This window comes from Betta splendens, chromosome 2 (genome assembly GCF_900634795.4).
Source record: "Betta splendens chromosome 2, fBetSpl5.4, whole genome shotgun sequence".
Lineage (NCBI taxonomy): Eukaryota > Metazoa > Chordata > Actinopteri > Anabantiformes > Osphronemidae > Betta > Betta splendens.
In genome coordinates, this window is record NC_040882.2 from 11,803,663 (window position 1) to 11,821,730 (window position 18,068).

General features: G+C 49.4%; 1 protein-coding gene across 4 annotated transcripts in view; it reads left to right on the top strand.

The window, feature by feature from the left end:
- The window catches only part of nlgn4xa (neuroligin 4 X-linked a), a 61,172-nt gene that overhangs the window by 21,322 nt on the left and 21,782 nt on the right, over positions 1 to 18,068 (top strand). For all 4 annotated transcript variants that reach the window (XM_055503531.1, XM_029175587.3, XM_029175598.3 and 1 more), the window contains one exon: positions 4,341 to 4,493. In XM_055503531.1, coding sequence (XP_055359506.1) covers positions 4,341 to 4,493 — 153 coding nt within the window. The remainder of the gene's footprint in view (positions 1 to 4,340; positions 4,494 to 18,068) is intronic.

Here is an 18,068-nt window from a genome sequence, read left to right on the forward strand (position 1 = left end):
TTTACCTCAAATTAGAAGGTCCAGGACACTTGGAGATGGTTCTGTGTTGTTAAGATAAAAAAAAAAAAAAAAAAGACGCACCATCTGCCCACAGCAGGTGTGGATGACAGACAGTAATACAAGAGGAACCTCGCGGCGGCTTTGATTGTGTCGGCGCACGTGATCCGACTAAGACGTGGCAAGATCAGATATTGAACCTTTCGTCCTATTAAAGGTTGTTCCCTCCATTCAAACGCCTGGGCGTCAGCTGATGTCAGGCCCGGCGTAGATCCCGCGACCTCGGGACGCAGAGCCTCTTCAGCCGCCTCCTCGGCCTCCCCGCGTCTTCAGGGGAGCGCGGGATCGATGTGCTCCGACTGTTTGAACATCTGCAGTGGCAATGAATTACCCCTGTGGCTCCCCTGTGGTTCCACCTATACCTCGACAACTGCTGCAGAGGAGCCGGCAGTGCTGCAGTCAACCCCTCAGACCCTTTGTGCCGCGCTCTCCCCACTTCACTTCTCCTGGAAGTTGGCTGTTCGGCGTTAAATGAGCTTTGGAAGGAAGTGCTCGCCTTAAGAGAACTATTTCAGTCAAATGTAGCCCCAGTTATAATTACTCAATCATGTCCCTAGAACAAGAAGTGTTAAGGGTATTACCAGAATAGCTTTTTAGACCGTACTGTAATTGCTTTCCTCCTTTGAAAAAAGAAGCCTTGGAAAGAGCATATGGTGAGCTCAAAGCACAGGGGCTGTGTTGATCAGTGGACTGTAAATATCCCCATACAAATAGCAGCTACTGCTCCTAGTGTATGTAAAGTGCTCACACACACACACACACACACACACACACACGCACACACACACCCGCTGGTTTCTGTCTTTAGGGGGACACTGGCATATTCCCATCACTATCTTGTTATATGCCCTTAACTATCACAAAGATGCTCAGCCGTAGGTGCTGTACTTGTACGGAGAGGGGCGTGATGGTTAGAACTACACAGAACTGACCCAAGACCTAAAATAGTTAAACCAGACCAGATAATCTTTTTGTAACCCTACACAACTGAAAGGAACCTAAACGCAGCCCTCAAATGTGCAGTAATGTTGTACTGCAGGATCAGACGTTGTGTTGCGTTCATGGGTTACGTCATATTTAGGAGCCAGATAGACAGTACTGGGTTACCACAAAATATGGGCTATCTACAGCACACGAGTCATATGGTATCTCATCTCTAGTACTTAGTTGGCCGACGGCCATGTTTAAAATGGATCATGAAATGTCTTCAATTCCTTTATTGTCATGATTCATAATGTAACATTATACTGTAAGTTCATCTGGATGAAAGGATACCGATGGCGCAGAGTGGGATCCTTAATGTGGATCAATATCTCAGCTACATCACTGCTACAAAACTAATATTTCTGCTTTGGATGAGCGCATGCGACCATATTGTTATTGTTCTACTGTACACAGTCAGTAGAGCTGTATGGAAGGTGAGGCTATGTGTGTGTGTGTGTGTGTGTGTGTGTGTGTGTGTGTGTGTGTGTGTGTGTGTGTGTGTGTGCAGAGCATGCTGGGACAGGCAGCGGTGATGGAAGTGCTGGGGGGTGGATGTGTGTGTGTGTGTGTGTGTGTGTGTGTGTGTGTGTGTATGGGGGCGTCGCACACTTTACATTACCTCCATTATCTGGCGTTTCTGTTCGACCTGCTAACAGTAGAAAACGCTGAAAGCAATGGAAAATTCAGAGACACCCACTCAAACAAGCCTGCCTCCCAGCAGCCCCCCCCCCCCCCCCCCCCCCCTCGCCCCCCTCCACCTCACCCCATATAAAGATGAGTAATGTTTGCAACGCCACGCAGCCCGTGGAGGAATACATTATCCCCCGGCCGGGGTGGCAGTGATAAATGTCCGGGACGGACTTGCTGCACAGTCACCGCGGACGCGAGAGGGAAGAAAGATAGTAACGCAGAGGGAGAGGAGCACTCCAAGCTGTTTGATTTCTTGGGTTTTAAGTGCACTTCATGCTGACAGGCCGGGGACGCCGTGCCCCCAGACCACCCTCCACTTTGCCAACCGCAAAACGTGCGGGGGATCCTTCTGCTGCTGGAAGTGCCCCGAGTGGACCCCCCTCTCGCCCGCCCTGCTGCCGCCGCTGCACTGCACCCGGAGAGATGGGCAGTAGCAGTCAATTTGCCTGTTTGTTTGATGGAGAGCCAGCTGAATAGTTTTGTCTGAGCCCACAGAGGCCTGCGGCGGCTATCGGATGTATATCAGTTAGAGGCTATGACATCTTAATGGCGCTGCTCTTGTTTTATGTGCATCCGCCTCTTCAAGGTTGTTCCCGGCGCCCACGCGCTTCCGCTCAGCCCGTCCAAATGTGGACGCGGGCGACAAACAGCGGCCGTCCCGTGGTCCGGCCTGTGTAATTAGCGAGCCTGTGTTTAACCCGGGTGAATCTGTCTGGGCGGTCCGGGCCTCGACCCCAGCACACACACACACGCACGCACGCACGCACGCACGCACGCACGCACGCACGCACGCACGCACGCACGCACGCACGCACGCACACACACACACACACACACACACGCACGCACACAGATGCACAGCCGCAGGTGAGGAGTAGTGAAATAGATGCGGGCACATTAGCGAAGCCGAGGCTCCCACTCAGAGCACAGCAGAGATTAATAACCTGTCACTGTGGGTTGCTTTCGACTCTCCTGCCTCACTGTTTTCTTTTGCAGAGGAGGTGGATGATACACTCCTCCTGCCTGTGCCTGCGTGCTCGACTGTGCTGCTTTCTGCCAAGTCCACTGAGGTGCAACATATACAGTGCGGTGCAGCCAGGCTGCCGCCCGCACCGCCGTATATATGACAACTGCAGGAAAGACGGTGGCTGTTGTGGGCTGAAGCTACTACTTCCCTTTGTGACACCTGGAGGTTAATGGGCATCGGTGTCCCTTAGTCTAATGACATATGTCCAGTGTTCAAATGACATCTGAAGGTATAATAGAGGACCAAATTAGAAGTGGTCACTAATAAAGGCTGCACAACAGCTGAGGAGACGTTTAATAGCTCACCCAATAAAGAGCGTTTGATATGTCCTCCGCTGCAGCACTCGTGAACATTTTTGATTGCTTTCTGTCATCACCTGTTTCCTGGTGCTTGCACGTGCAGATTGATGGACATGCCAGCCCCCTGGCACGTCAATGTTTAACCTGAAAATCCTTCCAGTCAGTCAAAAAGCTGAATCCATTAGTCTGGTGACAGCGTTGGAGGCAGTGACTCCCACTTCCACCATTAGCGCTGGACTCGGGGTCGGGGTTGGGGTCGTGGGGTCGGGCTTTGGGAGCGAAAGCGACGTGTTAGCAGAGCTGCTGGAGCCAAACTCAGGCCAATGAAGCCCGGCTGACCAAACATACTGTACCTTAATGTGGTCTTAGGTGAGGTAAATAAGCAAGTTACTGTAGTTACTCCCACTAATGTCATGAAACAGGAAAAATGACCATGACCTCTGGTCTCTAATACGAGTCTGTTTCAAAGAAAGGGCCTGGATCCCTGCTGCAGAGGTCAATAGGAGACACTGCTGCAGTATTTCATAGTTTACAGTAGTCTCTTCCTCTAGCAGCACACAAGCTGGCGAGCGCCGGGCCACACGAGGACAACAACGACAAGGAAAGGACCTTTAGAAAGTGTTACTGTGAACTCTGCCTGTTCCTGTGATTCATATCTCACCCTTCCATCTTCCTCCATGCAAAAGACCGGCTCTTAATTCATAATCACCACCTACACATGTACTAATCACCCAGCTTAATCACAACTGGAGAGCTGCATAAACAACATATTCATCTGGCCTAATTGCTGCACCGCACAAAGAACAAGTGGAGCAGGTGGGAGAGGAGACAGATGTAGAGATTGCAGGGTTAAAACCCTGGAAATTCTCATCGGGGTCCGCGGCAGAATGTCAAACCATATCTCTAATAACAACAATCCTTCTTATGAGCCGCACTGTATAAAATGATCAGTGTTAAATTAAGCAAAGGTCAAAGTAATTTCCCTGTTGTGCACACACTGCTGCTACGGTGTTTAATGTGTGGTTGTTGATCACCACATCAAGAATAAATGTCGACCACGTTCTCCTGCAGGACCCAGATTTGCTCCGGGCCGCTAATTTTCTTTACTCCATAGATTTTACTCACAGATGGCGGTCGCAGGGGCGGATTTAGAAAAAATCTACACGGCGCGGCAACGCGGGTGATTTATCCCGAGATCCCCCGTTTGTTGCCACATCCTGTGAACAGTAGGTCTTTAAATCAAACTCTCGACTGGGCTTTTATCACCTGTTTCATTTTTGCAGACATCCATGATGAAAACGGCCTAAAGCCTGTCATGGTTTACATCCACGGGGGCTCGTACATGGAAGGCACCGGCAACATGATCGACGGCAGCATCCTGGCCAGCTACGGCAACGTCATCGTCATCACCATCAACTACCGGCTGGGAGTTCTGGGTGAGTCCGCCGCTCCGGCGCTTTAATTAGTTTGGAGAGGGCTGATTGAGTCCGAAAGTGAGTTATTGATTTTGAGATTGATTTAATTATTAATTGCTTTCCAGTGTTTCGCCCACTGGCTGGTCTTTGTGGCTACGACATTTACGCTGCTGTTTGGTGGACACAGAGTTGACACCTTCTTAAGCTCTTTTTGATTACTACGGCGAAGCTTTGGTGCCTTTAGTTAAGCTAGAATTACTTGTTTGTTTGATGGATTCCTCATATTGCTAATAGTACAAAAGATACTGAAACAACTCCATCCACTTATTCTCACACATACGCAGATGCATTATGTCTGGATCGTGTTTTTGGTGCGTCGGGCTGTTCTACCTCGAGCTATCGCGCATTTTCCCAGCGCCAATCTACTTCTAATGGCAGCGTGGGAGGTCATTTGCATTCCTCTTCATTATTTCAAATGGTATTTCAGCGCCGCACAAGATAAGCCCATGCAAATCCAACAATGATACTCAGACTTGTAGTGTTTTCAGAACTTTAAATAATAAATTCTGCAGCATCAAACGCGGAGCGGCCTCAAAAAGTCGGCACAGAGACGAAGGATGGGGTGTGATCTGAGCCGCTATCGGCACCACAGCGCTGTGCATCTTATGTTGTTCCTGTCTGCCAGATGAAAGCAGTGTCTCACTCACACAAGGATACTTTATCTTGCCTTTGACATAAAGGTTCGGCTTCTCAATGTCTGTTGCCCGAGTAAATGTCTGAGTCCGCGAGAGGAGCTGATAGCATCACACGTCTGGATGGAAGGACTTTGGAAACATTATAATGAAATCCTTTGTAATTCTAACCACAACCTCTAAATTGGACAGAAAACAAACCCGTTGTCAAACCTTGACTTAATGAAGTCCCGCCTTCTTCAAGTTCAAGCTGAACGTTGCTGTTGCGGCAGTGGAACGTGCGAACGTCGGGATCTCAGCGGGGATAAGTTGCTGCACAGACGCGCTTCCTTCAGTGTGAAAGGTTACGAGCAGTTAGACAGAAGTAGGGCAGCCTTGAATAGTGATTCAGCTAATCCAACAGCTGGCTCAGCCTCAGCTTTAGGGTCAAAGCTGCATGTTTACTATAGCAGAGCTGCACTTAGCGCAACCGCCATGCACCACCTGCTGCCTGGAGACGTTCAGGAGCTAGGATTTCATGGAGGGTGCATGGTGACAGTTGCCATTATACTAGATGTCTGATGCAGATGCATTATATTCATATGTCTAGACAGGACACTTGCTCCTTCGCTAGGTCGAACCGTTTCACTACTCACTTACTCCCAGTAACCTCATCAGTCTCAGGTGGTGACAGCAGCCCAGACGTGCAGATGACCTCACCTGGACGCTCCCTGCCAGTCGTACACACAGTCAGACCTGCCAGTGGATATACAGTAGCCAACACGACAACAACATTTAAAGCCATAAAACTGTGCATTTGCTTTTATCGTGGCCATAATTCCTTCATGCATTTTAACAAGACTGCAGTATACTTTATGGTGATACACTACACACCACTTCTGATGTAGTGCCGGTTGCTCAGTGCAGTTTATGCATTTTCATAAAATGAATTCCTACTGTATCTAAATGATGTTTCTCCGGAGTAAAGAGCACGTCACGCATGGGGGTGTTTCGTCTGTTCGTCACTTAGCATCAGCACAGATTCTGCATGTAACACGTTGTGGTTTCAGATTGGAATTGGCATCCAGCGCTTCCCTCCCATGTCTTGCACCCTGTGGTTTCTCGGCTGCTCGCATGTGGCTCATTGTCTGTTGAAGTGGAGCCACAGTACATCCTCCCACCGCCGCCGCTCTGCTCTGCTTACCATTTGTTATAAGGCCGAGCTGTCTGCACCAGCCACTATATTTAGTCGCCCGAGAGCCGGGGGGAAAAGGTGTTCTGGAAAAGTGTGCACCGCGGAGAGGGAAACGAGAGAGACGAGGCCGACAGAGTGTGGATGAGAAAACAGACGGCGGCGCGAAGAGGAAGGTGAGACGGGCGGACAGAAACATACAAACCTCCAGCGACGGAGAGCGCGGATCTTGTTAGGCTGCATGTTTTGCCGTAAAACACACAGATCGTCAAAGCGGCAGTCACTCATTGACGCAGTCTGTTGCAGTGAGGGGATCTGTGCACAGACAGCGACAGAACCCGGACGTGGACCTGGACCGCACCGGTCCGATGGCGCATCCATGCAAGGCGGGAGCTGCGTCTGCGTCGTCTGCAGTGGCGTTCGCTCTCGCCTGTGGTTCATTACCCCGCACACATTAAAGCTCCAAGCCCAGCTGCTCCCTGGCGCTGTCCCCCCAGAGAGTCCAGGGCTGTTTCCTGGACTGAACCTAATTAATGAATACTAATAATTCCAGTTTACTGTATTTTTTTTTCATTCCTGTAAATCCCCGAAATAAGCTTTTCCCAGTAATTCAACTCTATTTAAAAAAAAAGACTTTATAGTGTTATGACAGTAAGTCCTTGGAAGTGAAATGCATTAACTGAATGACCTGCAGAACTTCACTTTACGCAGTAACCTTCCCAGCATGCATTGAGCTCAGGCTCAGCACACACATCATTTGCATACTGTACTACTGTACTATTCTTTGTCGGATGCTTTGTTGAAGCTACAAAGCTACAGCACTATGATACTTAGTCTCTGGTCAGTGTGTGGTTCCGGGGATTGCTGTATTAAGTATGTGATTTATATCTTCTGCTCCGACTGGACTAACTCCATTATTCATTTATACTGCGTGCTGTACAGCTCTGTAACATGTTGGAAACATCAGAGGGAATGAGTGACATTTTAAGAGGGGTTCTTTCTTCGGGAACTGTCGATCTGGCGACGGTTCATATTCCCAAGTTTGGGCAGTAAGGCAGCCCAGGGGCATCGTAATAGGTCAATCAAGCCTTACTTGACTGAGTAAAGCCTACTTGGCTTCACTGCTGAATATCACCGAGTGCTGTTGTGCACGCCACCGATCACTACGAGCACAAAGGCACGAAGCACCGTCTTGATGGAATACAGCGGCTTAGGTGGAGCTAATCAAGCTGCAGGAAGCGCAGAGGCCGATGTTAGAACGTTGATGAAAGCAGGAAGTCCGTGCCAAGAAAAGCAGGATGGTCTAAAATAAAGCTTCACATGTACTGTAGTGAGCCAAACATTTCACCCTCACAGTCGTAGCTTTAGTTTGAAGGACAGGACTGTTACTGTATCAGAGAGCAGGCTGGTAGACCCAGGGTCTACCCTGGGAGGATGACGTCCAGCAGAACAGAGATACAACTCCATGCAAAACTACAAGAACAGGACTAATGAAGCCCAGAGAGGACAAAGGGATGAGGCTACGGTAGATTCACCTGTGACAGTGTGAGAGCTGGCGTCGGGTTCAAGCACATGCTGCACCTCCCGCTGCTGTTGGGTGAGGGGCTAACGTGCTAGCGACACCGGGCTAAAGCAGGCATCCGTGGGAGTGGGCAGTGCCCTCTACAGACAGAGGCAGAGGGAACACAGAGGAGGCGATTAAACATAAGATTTAGAAGACAACAGGTTTTAGTGTTAATGGTTAAAATTTGGCTTGGGAGTAAAACAGTAGTGCTTCTAGAACTCAAACGTCCATCTTGTCCTTGGGAAGCGGTGCATGTGGTTGACCCGTAGTCCTCTCTACTTGACCTTCTGGCTTCGTACACCACTAAAAGTCACTGCTCCATCAGTGGACGGGATTCAGCTCACCTCCTGATGCATCTCATAAAAACACTAAGTGGTACTTTTAGTGTCCTTGTGATGCACTGAAGACCTGGACAAAGCCGCATTATCTGAGAATGTGAATGGGCTGTAGCTATGGCGACGTCCCTGTGTTAAAGGAGGAATAATGAAAGATGGGAATTGAGGGCGATCCTGTGCCCATGCACACGAGACATTATTGAAGAATCAGCTTCAGAAATGCTTATTTGATCAACTGCGTGGATGCTGGAGTAGGAGGCTTTAGCTGTAATCTCTGTTTCATAACAATGTGATCACATGCAACCCTTGTACTTATTAAATAAAGCACTTCAGTTAATCTGCAAGCTGCGTTCAAGTCCGGGCCGAGCCAACTGAGCCATGCACTGCTCAAGTCTGGTCCCGGTGCTCGAGGTGAAGTCAAGTCATAATGGTATACGGAGTGATTCCTAATTTGTTATTTGCACATCGTGGCCTCGCAGCCTCTTGAATCGGAGCCAAATCCCCGCTCCCCTGATATTTATGATTATCGAAGGTCCACGCAGGCTGTCAGCGAAGTGGCCGCGGACAACGCTGAAGCCGCGGCGAGGGGGGTCGCGGCCCGCACCAGAGCTGCAGCGGGGTCAACAGAGCGGGCGGCGGCGGGGGCGCCGGGATGGGGTCTCTTGGCCCACGCTGGGCGCCACCTGGCCTCAGGAAAGCCGGTGCCTGAGCCAGAGTGACGGCGCGCTGCATTATGCTGCTCCGGGCTGCTCCATTTTCTCTCCTCCTAGCCTCCCCGCTGCTCATTGTGGCCAGACGTGAGTCGAGTAGCGATGGCCGCCTGATGGAGACGTGTTGCTGCTCTGCTTTCCATTAGCTGCAAACCAGTGGGAGAGAAAACAAAAAAAAAAACAAAAAAAACCCCAGCTCCAGCCAAGCTCGGCCTCCATTTTACTTGCTTTATTGATTGACTACAAGTAAAACGCACCGCAGGACCTTTGGAGATGCATTTTATGTTTCAATACAATGCATTTAATAGAGCAGAATGTCAAGAAGTGGGAAATATTCAACAGATTTGTGACGCTGACGAAAATAGTGCTGCTCTTTCTCTGGAGATGCTGGATTTAAACATGTTCGATGCCAACGCTGCGACTCCCACGCAGAATTATTCAGGTTAGGACGGAACCTGTGGACCCGCACTGGTGCACAGAGGACGCTGCTAATTAGAGACAGGGACACGGACGGAGCTCGGGTTTTTCTAGATCCTCCCCGATTTTGCCCTCTTTTTGCGGATTATCGCGACGTGAAATGCCCGATTTCACGGCATCTTCTCTAGAAAAACGCGGCGGTGGGAGGTTTCTCTCCACACACAGCCAGTCAAGCAGCAAAGCACACCCACAGTTGCATTAGCACTACCCGTGCTTATTCAATCTGCCTCACTCTCATTCTTTCGGGCACGTACGGCCGCCCTCGTGGTTTCTGGGTGTCAGTCGGTGTGTTCGCCCCCACCTTTGCAAAGATCAGGGGAGTGCCTTGCTCAATCTTCGGCAGTGACTTGTCCACACGTCCCACCAGCCTGTCTCTCCTTTAGTCATAGTCCAACATGTGTGCAGAGTTTAAAGGGTGGCGTCAGCGAGCTCAAGCCTAGCACGGCAGCAGATATTCATTGAAGCCCTACACAGCATGTTAAGCATGACTTGTTGTTTGTTTTTTATTCTAACAGGTTCCTTAACTGCTAATTAGTAGAGCATTGAGCAGAGACCAAAGGCAGAGCTAAAGGAAAACATGAAGCTGTTGTATGATGTTGGTTCCAATATGTGCTATGTCCAGATATGAATATATATGAGGTTCTGACTGTGCTGCTTTGAATAAATACTTCAAGGTATATTGCCATAAGTCATAAAATAGTTGCATAACAGTATAAATATTAATTTCATCATGTAAATCAAGGTCACTTAACGTGGCTCAAGCTAAGACAGCATGATAATTTATTTGTAGGTGAAACATTTCTTTTTTTGTGTCCACGTTGTTGTCATCCTGCCTCATAGTTTCCTTCATTTCTACTTTGCCCGATTCTATTCTGGCCCGTCTGTGGCCTCAGTAGCAGCCAGAGGGCAGGTACTCAGCCTCCTCTTCCTCCTCCTTTATGACTAGCCCATCTCTGCAAGGACAGCTGTGGCTGGGAGGCAGTCATTGCCACTCCAGAAACCCTCCCCCAGGTGCCGGAGTGACGACACGATGTCAGGAGCGCGGGAGAAATGTGCCATCGTCTCCGCGTCCCACCGCGATCGTCAGTGGCAGATCTCCACGTTAGTCATGAGTCAGAGGATGAGGTGATGGCTTCTGACGTGACACAGAAAGGCAGAGGCTGCAGCTGCAGCTCAGGCGGCCGCGGGAGGAAGAAATAGACGTCCCGCGAAACATGCCTCGCGTCTTGGCACGGAGCGGGCGAGGGAGCAGTCATCTGTTGCTTTGGCAAAACAGTCATTAACGTGACAAATGGTGCTCCGCGTGCGCTCCGCACAGCGCCGTCCACTGGCTGCCACGACGCCGGCCCGACGCCGCCTTTGGGTGACTTTTAGCGGGTTGGGAGCACTGTGGGAAGGACGCCTGTGTGACTGGTGCCGTCATGCAAAATTTAAAAACACAATTACCACTTACAAGCCCGGTAATTAAACACTTCCAACACCGACAAGCTCGGCAATTAAAGAATAAAAGCTTCCCTACAAAGCAAAATAAAGGTTTTCCAAATTTAAAATTGAGAAATCTGCACATGATTATAGTAGCAGCTATTGCTTTTTGACTCGTGACGGGATCAGATGTGGAACCTGCCAAACGTGCCTCCGAAAAGAAACCTTTGTCATCTAAAACTCCAAAGTCGCAAATGTTGTTAAAAAAACGTTTCATTAGCCCGACATTTATCGTGTATTAAAAAATATCGTTGCCTCCGAGCAATGTCATCTGCAGGACTTCAGGTCAGATAATGTCATTTAGTGGCTCATACAACAGAGGGTTAGTCTTGGTTGATCTTCCTCCAGCTCTTACAAGAAATGACAACATTAAATACTATTTAACGTTGAACTGCTCCTTTAAAATGGCTGCTCCAGGCTGCCCCTGCAATCCTCCGTGGACCGACTCTCACTTCTCTGCCTTTGCTTTCGTAACTTGTTGGAAAGTTTCCCGTTATATAAGCCTAAGCTGCGTGTTTTCTTACCAAACCTGGCTTTTAAAGGTCAGCATTGTCACAGCGCTGTGCTCAGCCTTCATTGTGATTCCAAACAAAAACCAAACAATATTGATATTCATGTAGAAGCGGTGTAGCCTTTTCCCCCACTCTTCTGTATCAAATAACTGGGAGGGACAGAAAAATAATGTGGCTTTGCAACAGAATGCGTCTTGGAGGAGTTATTGTAGGCTGAGGTGATGTAAAGCATTTATTAGCAGCGCCGGAGCCGCTCTCCCTGCAGACTGTCAGACACACGACGCAACAGATGCGCTGCAGGGATTTGAGAGGCTTGAAAAAAGGTCCAGATGTTTGTTTTTTTTTTTCCTGGGAGGAGACGGAACCCGCTGACTCCCACCTGCACATAGACGCGGCTAATAACAGCTGATCAAATCAGGACGGTATTTAAGTGCTTTCTTTTTCCTCTTTCTAATTAAATCTCCATGATCCGCGGCCGTGTTGTTCTCAATCTCAGCCTTCGCGCCGGCGACAGACAGCGGCGTCAACGCCAACACCAACAACAACTCCTCGCGAAGCACCGGCAAAGGAAAGCCAAGATAATTGCACGCTGCAAATGAATTTTCAGCAATTACATTTGGCGAGATGGCGGGCTCAATTTGCCCGAACTGAAAGGCAGCGCAGCAGGTCTGGAGGATAATGAAAGGGAACAGCAAATAGCGCGTCCAAATGGACACTTAGACGAAACAAAACACAAAAGAATATGCCCAAAACATCTGAATCAGAGTCGGCTGAGTGGAGCCGACTGACAGCGGCGATGGCTGCATTAGCTTTTAATCTCTGACAGCGGCGTGTCAGAGGCTTGATGTGTTTATGGCGGAGCTGGTGTCTTTGTTGGCTTGAGCGGCGCCACGCGCCCAACATCAGCACGGTCCATTTGCCCCAGTGCCTCCTGGGAGCGCGTGAGTCACTTCCTGACACTTTCAAGTTAATGTCGCCGAGAAGCAGGAAAATACAGGATGTTACGAAGACACGTGTGCACAAATACCGCCGTGTCAGTCATGTGTTTGTTCCCATAAAGGTCAGCCTGTTTTCTAACTACTGTGAAGCTACGACGAGTGGAGAACTGTTACACAGCACCTCGCACGTGACGCGATTAGTGCTCCTGAATGGGACGATGGCTGCCGCTAAAGTTGGTCCCGAGCTGAAAGATCGCGACCATCACACAGGGTTTGGCTGGAGTCGATGTCCTCCTGCAGCAACTGGCACGTCACATTAATGTTCCATCACATTCACGGGAGCAGTTCAGCGAGTGACTCCAGACGCGAGCCGGTCTGAGGAGACACCACTGGTTCGTCTGCATGCACAGCTGTGAGCCTCACAGTCAGACTCCAGCGCGAAGCTTCCTCACATTTGTCGGACGCCGAGGCCGCTGTCGAGGCACATTACCGCCGTCCTTTAATCTGGAAGAGAAAAGCGGCGCTAACGAACACTTCTTCCTCCGCTCGGTCGTTCCGTAATCAGCCGGTGAACTGCGCTTGCTATTACACAGCGTTATATGAGACGTACTGTAAGTAACGCAGACGCACCACAGCGGAGTTTGCGCTGCACTTGTGAGTCACAGGGAGACGACTCACCTCTCCGGCGTTATGGAGTTTGATGGCTGGCACCGTTTCAGAGATTCACAGCAAATTATCAACTGTAAATGTCAACTTTTGATGGCAGAATCAGAGAGATGTAGGTTCTTATAAAACCGTGGCGGCGTCAGAGCTGAACTCCACCAGCATCTGCCATGAGGGTGTAGAGTAAGACTAGATTAGATTAGTAGTAAGGAAAAAATAGACAAGCCAAAGGTAAAAGACCTGCTATTTCAGAAAACCTTATTTTAAACAAGTGATAAGTTTTTTTTTTAATTATTTATTTATTTTCTCTATTGACATACATTTTTTAATTACAGCAGCTTAAATAAATCAGTAGTTAAATTTGACAACTGTTTTTTTTAACTGTATAAAATAAATTAGTTGTTATTTCATTGATACATCACACTTGTATTATTTAATATTAGATAATGGAACCCCCATTATCTGTGCAGTAACTGTTGTGGAGGAATGTACAGTAAGCAGCAAAATGTGGAAATAGGTAAAAACTAGAATCAAATCTAATATTTTTAAATACAGAAATGTTTGTTCATGCTTTATCATTTTCATACGTGAATTACACAAAATAAATTGAAACAAATTAATATGAATTCTTGACACTGTAGCTTGAACTACAGTATTTTGCCAATTAAATAATATATGTGAATATTTATACCCAAATAACCGTTATTTTCTCAAATGCTAAATATTTGAATTTCTTTTCAGTCTGACCTCAATGAATGAAAGTGAGAGGACTTTGAAGATGTGAACACAGAGATGTGATATTAATTACAGAAATAAGCTGCAAACGTATAAGACGGGTCATAAAAACACAGCCAAACTCACAATCTGATAAAGAAAAACCGAAGAATCCTTGACATTTTGTTCAACACACCAGCTTCTCACGGGTTGAGGCAGTTCATGTTGTGTTTATATCTGTTTGGGGATCGTTAAAGTCACGATTATGTTAAGAATTTATCCTTCAAGATGAGCCCAGAGGTCACCGCTCGTTCACTGTGTGAATGTTCTGCAGAGCAATAATCTTTTTAAGTGCTTAATAATAAAATAAGAGGCAGTAAATTGGCTTGACAAGCATTTCACGCGCTGCTTTATTCCGTAAAATGCAGCAATTTTAAAGCGATTACCGAAGCAAAGTGGAGTGTAAAGTCTTAAGTTCCAGACCTCCCAAGCTGAGCTGGGATTCGCTGTGACGCCGGCCACCGGCACCTGACTGAACGGGCTGCTGACCCGGGAGCGCGCCCGCAGATGCCCCACGAGCCCGAAAGGACGGATCCGTTTCCAGCTTCCATCTGGAAGCCCACACAAACACCCGGGCGCTCGCCGGCACCGGAGCGAGGGTTGAGAGGTCCGCTCCTCGGTCCGGCGAGACCACTTGACGAGCAGCTCCGCCTTGGCTCGGGCCTGTGCTGCAGCCTTACGTAACCGCAGCTCGCCACCAGAACACATCAGCCCCCCCCCCCCCCCCCCCCCCCCCCCCCCCCCCCACCGCAGAGGAGTGGGCTCATTTGCATGATATCTGAGGGGCAGAACGTTCCCAAGATGCAAAGCTGATTAAAGAGTGATGTCGCTCAACAACTTGAGGGCAGAGAAAGAGACGAGCGAGATGGCCGACCACCAAACGGGCCGGCGCCGCTTTGATGTTCTGAAGACTGCAGCGTGGAGGCGGCTGCTGCAGCTCCTCTCCCTAATTAACCCGTCTGAATTCTAATGAACGTGTGTGACTACGGCGCTCCTCCACTCATATCAGCCACGTTCTCGAGCCTCTAATGTCCCTGCTTTTCTCCACGCTCGCCGTGACCTTTATTCGCCAGCTCACATGCTAATTTGTTCTACACATATAAAAAAAAAAAATAAATAACTTGGGTTGGAGAGGTTTTTTTAGGCTTTGCAGACAAACCATCTGCCAGTGAGACACAAACCACAGCTAATGTACGACTCAGTCACTCCTCAGCTCCTTTCTAATTATAAGACTCAGTAAGTTATTAATGGAAATGTGGGTCTCTGACTTTAGGCGTCTTCACAGACTGTGTTCAGTAGCACACTTGTATAAGAAGTAGTAAAGACTGGGATGATGATCAGTTCATTAAATGATCTACATTTATCCCATGAACTACAATGGAACCGAAGCTATGCTAACACTAAGCTAACGTGTGAAGAACTACTGTCGTGAACGTGTAATCACCTTAAAATTCTATTAGCACTCAGGCTTAGAAGCCTTCAGTGGGTCCATAAAGGTCAGAGAAGTGGCAGATAAAAGCATGAAGGCCCACATTCTCCCATTAGCCCACCTAAGCCTCCTCCCTGCAGGTTATCGGGTTGCTGTTTCTGCGGCTCCTCGCTTGTAAGAGGTGGTTACTCCGATGACGGCGGCGAGCAGTGATAGGCTGACACCGCGTCCCCTCCTTCGGCGGGACCGATTGATATGCGTCCCCCCCACCCACTGGCTGACACTGCAATTATCACACCCGAGCGGCTTGAACCGCGGAGGTGTGACAGGTGATCTCCTCCGGGCCGAGGTACAGTACAACAGCGCGTCGCGCAGCTGCATGGACGGGTTCAGGGTATCAGCTGCGAATTAGGGCTCAGAGCGTGCGGCGCCGAGGCACAAATCACTCGGCTCCGCCGCATTCACCCGCGGCCTCGACTCAGCTGGCAGCGGCTCCCCCCGAATGTATATTAATGGGACGGAGCTGGGCCCGATCGCGGCTCGTTCGCCACGGGCTGCTTTCAAAAGCTACTCGTCTGCGCTGCTCATTGTAACAGTCAAAGACCAGAGGTCCATGATGGATCCATCCACAGCCTGTACTCAGACAACCCTTACTGATAATTGCACAAACATTCAGAAGAACTCGGGTAAAAACACGTTTGAGTGGCCCTCACTTTAAACAGCCATAAAGGCCAAGGTTATTATTAGAAAAACCCTCCATATACTATCCTGTCAAGGTAACTATGACAACATCATGACTTAAAAAGTCCCCCAACCGCTGGATTCTATTAGTTAAAGAGCATTAAATCACCCTGAGCAGGTTACTTGTGGTGGATATGGCGTTTCAACATGTACGTACTCCTATAATAGCGCATCGATTTCACACTTAGCTCCTCGGGGGGAGGGGGAGGGGGCAGTTTACGTCCCTGTCAGCCTCCCCGCAGGCGCCGTCGCACTTCTGACAAACAGGATTAGTGACAGCGTTAACATGCTCGCACTGTACGTTTGCTCGCTATCGATTCCTTATGTAATTTTTCTCCGTTTGGGGCCCGCTCCCGCCGAGCCGGTGCCACGGTTGAGGCGATGGAACGGAGCCAGTCAGCGAGTCGCGGCGAAGACAAGGGCCCCTCTGTCATCAGCGGCATCAGGAGTCGATCTGAAGCGTAATCACGTCTATCGATTGTTTATTATAGAGAACCCCCCCCCCCCCCCCCCTTCAAAAACGACATCACGGCAGTTTGATTTGGACGCCCCAGACTGAATCAGAACCGCTTGGATGAACAGAACCCAGCGGTTTTAGTTCAGTGGAGGTCGGGAACCTCATCCGTCATGATTGATTTTTCGAAGTTGGGAGGATGACGAGAACGAGCCAAGCACTTTATGTTGGAGTCTGACGCCGGGTGGACAAAAAGCTGTGTCTCAGATTTACCGTTATCGCTTCCTGTTCATTTCCATCTGCGCTCACTTTTGTATTTCACAGAAGGTATTTCACTTCCTCCTCCTGTGTTGCTCCCCGTGTCTATCTTTCTCATCGTTCTCCTTTTTATGGTCACTTGCATCAGTCGCCCATTCCGCTCCACGGTTAACTGCAGTGTGGCCAAAAATGGTAAAGCTGGATGTTCGACATTCCTCTATGGAAGCTCAGTCATGCCAAGGAAGCACACAAATACTGAGGATGTAGGACAGGAGAGATGAAGAGCAGCTGCTCTTATGCAACTGTGGCAGCAGAAGTGTCCAGGAGGGGTTTTCCCACAAATGCAGTGCGGAGCAACATTAGCATTGTTAGCATTGAGTTATACAGTAAGCACAATCCTGAGAGATGCTGCAGAAAAATCATTTCCAGTCACTAGATGCTGGAAGGCTGGACTAGCAGGACGGCTGCCCCCACTAAGTTCATTAAGTGGAACAAAGAGCAGACTGCAGTGGTCAGTCTCTCAGGAAATGATGCTGGGAGCTTCAGAGGAGCTGAGTGCAGCTTGTTCCGGTAGCAGAGCTGCTGGGTCCACGTGCTCGTGGCAGCCGTGCTGAAAGTTGACCCCCTGCCCCCTGATGGATTTGATAACGCGGCCTCCGGAGGCCAGATGGTGTGTGGTGAGGTTACGGCAGTGTGTGTGTTTAAAGGCAGCTGATGAACAAGGGGATTTACAGCCGTGTGACCCAGATCCCGGATGAGTCCAGTGCTCAGTGCTGTAGAGTGGGTCCAGCACCGTGTGCACGCAGCGCCACGTGCTCCACATCTGGGTTTTCGGCACCACAGACATGAAGCACAGAGTAGCAGCGACTGTAGGGACATAATGACAGTGTCTCCTCCATCACTGTCAAGCAGCTGTCTCCCACCTGGATGGGCTGTCACTCCAATGGCGATCCCCCTGCTCCACCCCCCCTCCCCTCCTCCGCCCCGCCTGTCCTCCCAGCGCTGCTCGCCACAGTGGCTGGATTTGCCCCACACACATGCTTGCACCTATGACAGCTCTGTCACACATCAGGCGCTCCTGCAATATGCATGCAGGAGTCCGAGGGGGAGCCGGGCTCAGCCGGGGTCAGGGAGGGAGGCTCGTTAAGCCCCCCGGCGAGCGCCGGCGTGGCTCCGAGTCTCCCCCCCACTCCGGAGTCGCAGGAACAGTAAATCTATGCGTCGTGAGCGGCTCGTCGCTGAACAAAGTATCAATAGGTGGACTGTAAATACAGTGGGGGGAGGAAATGAACAAGGCTGAAAAAGTGAAAGGAGGATGAGGAGAGAGTGCAGATATGGGACAGAAGAAAATAACTGTGGGCAAGGTTCCATCTCTAAACAAGAAAAGGATGAAAGG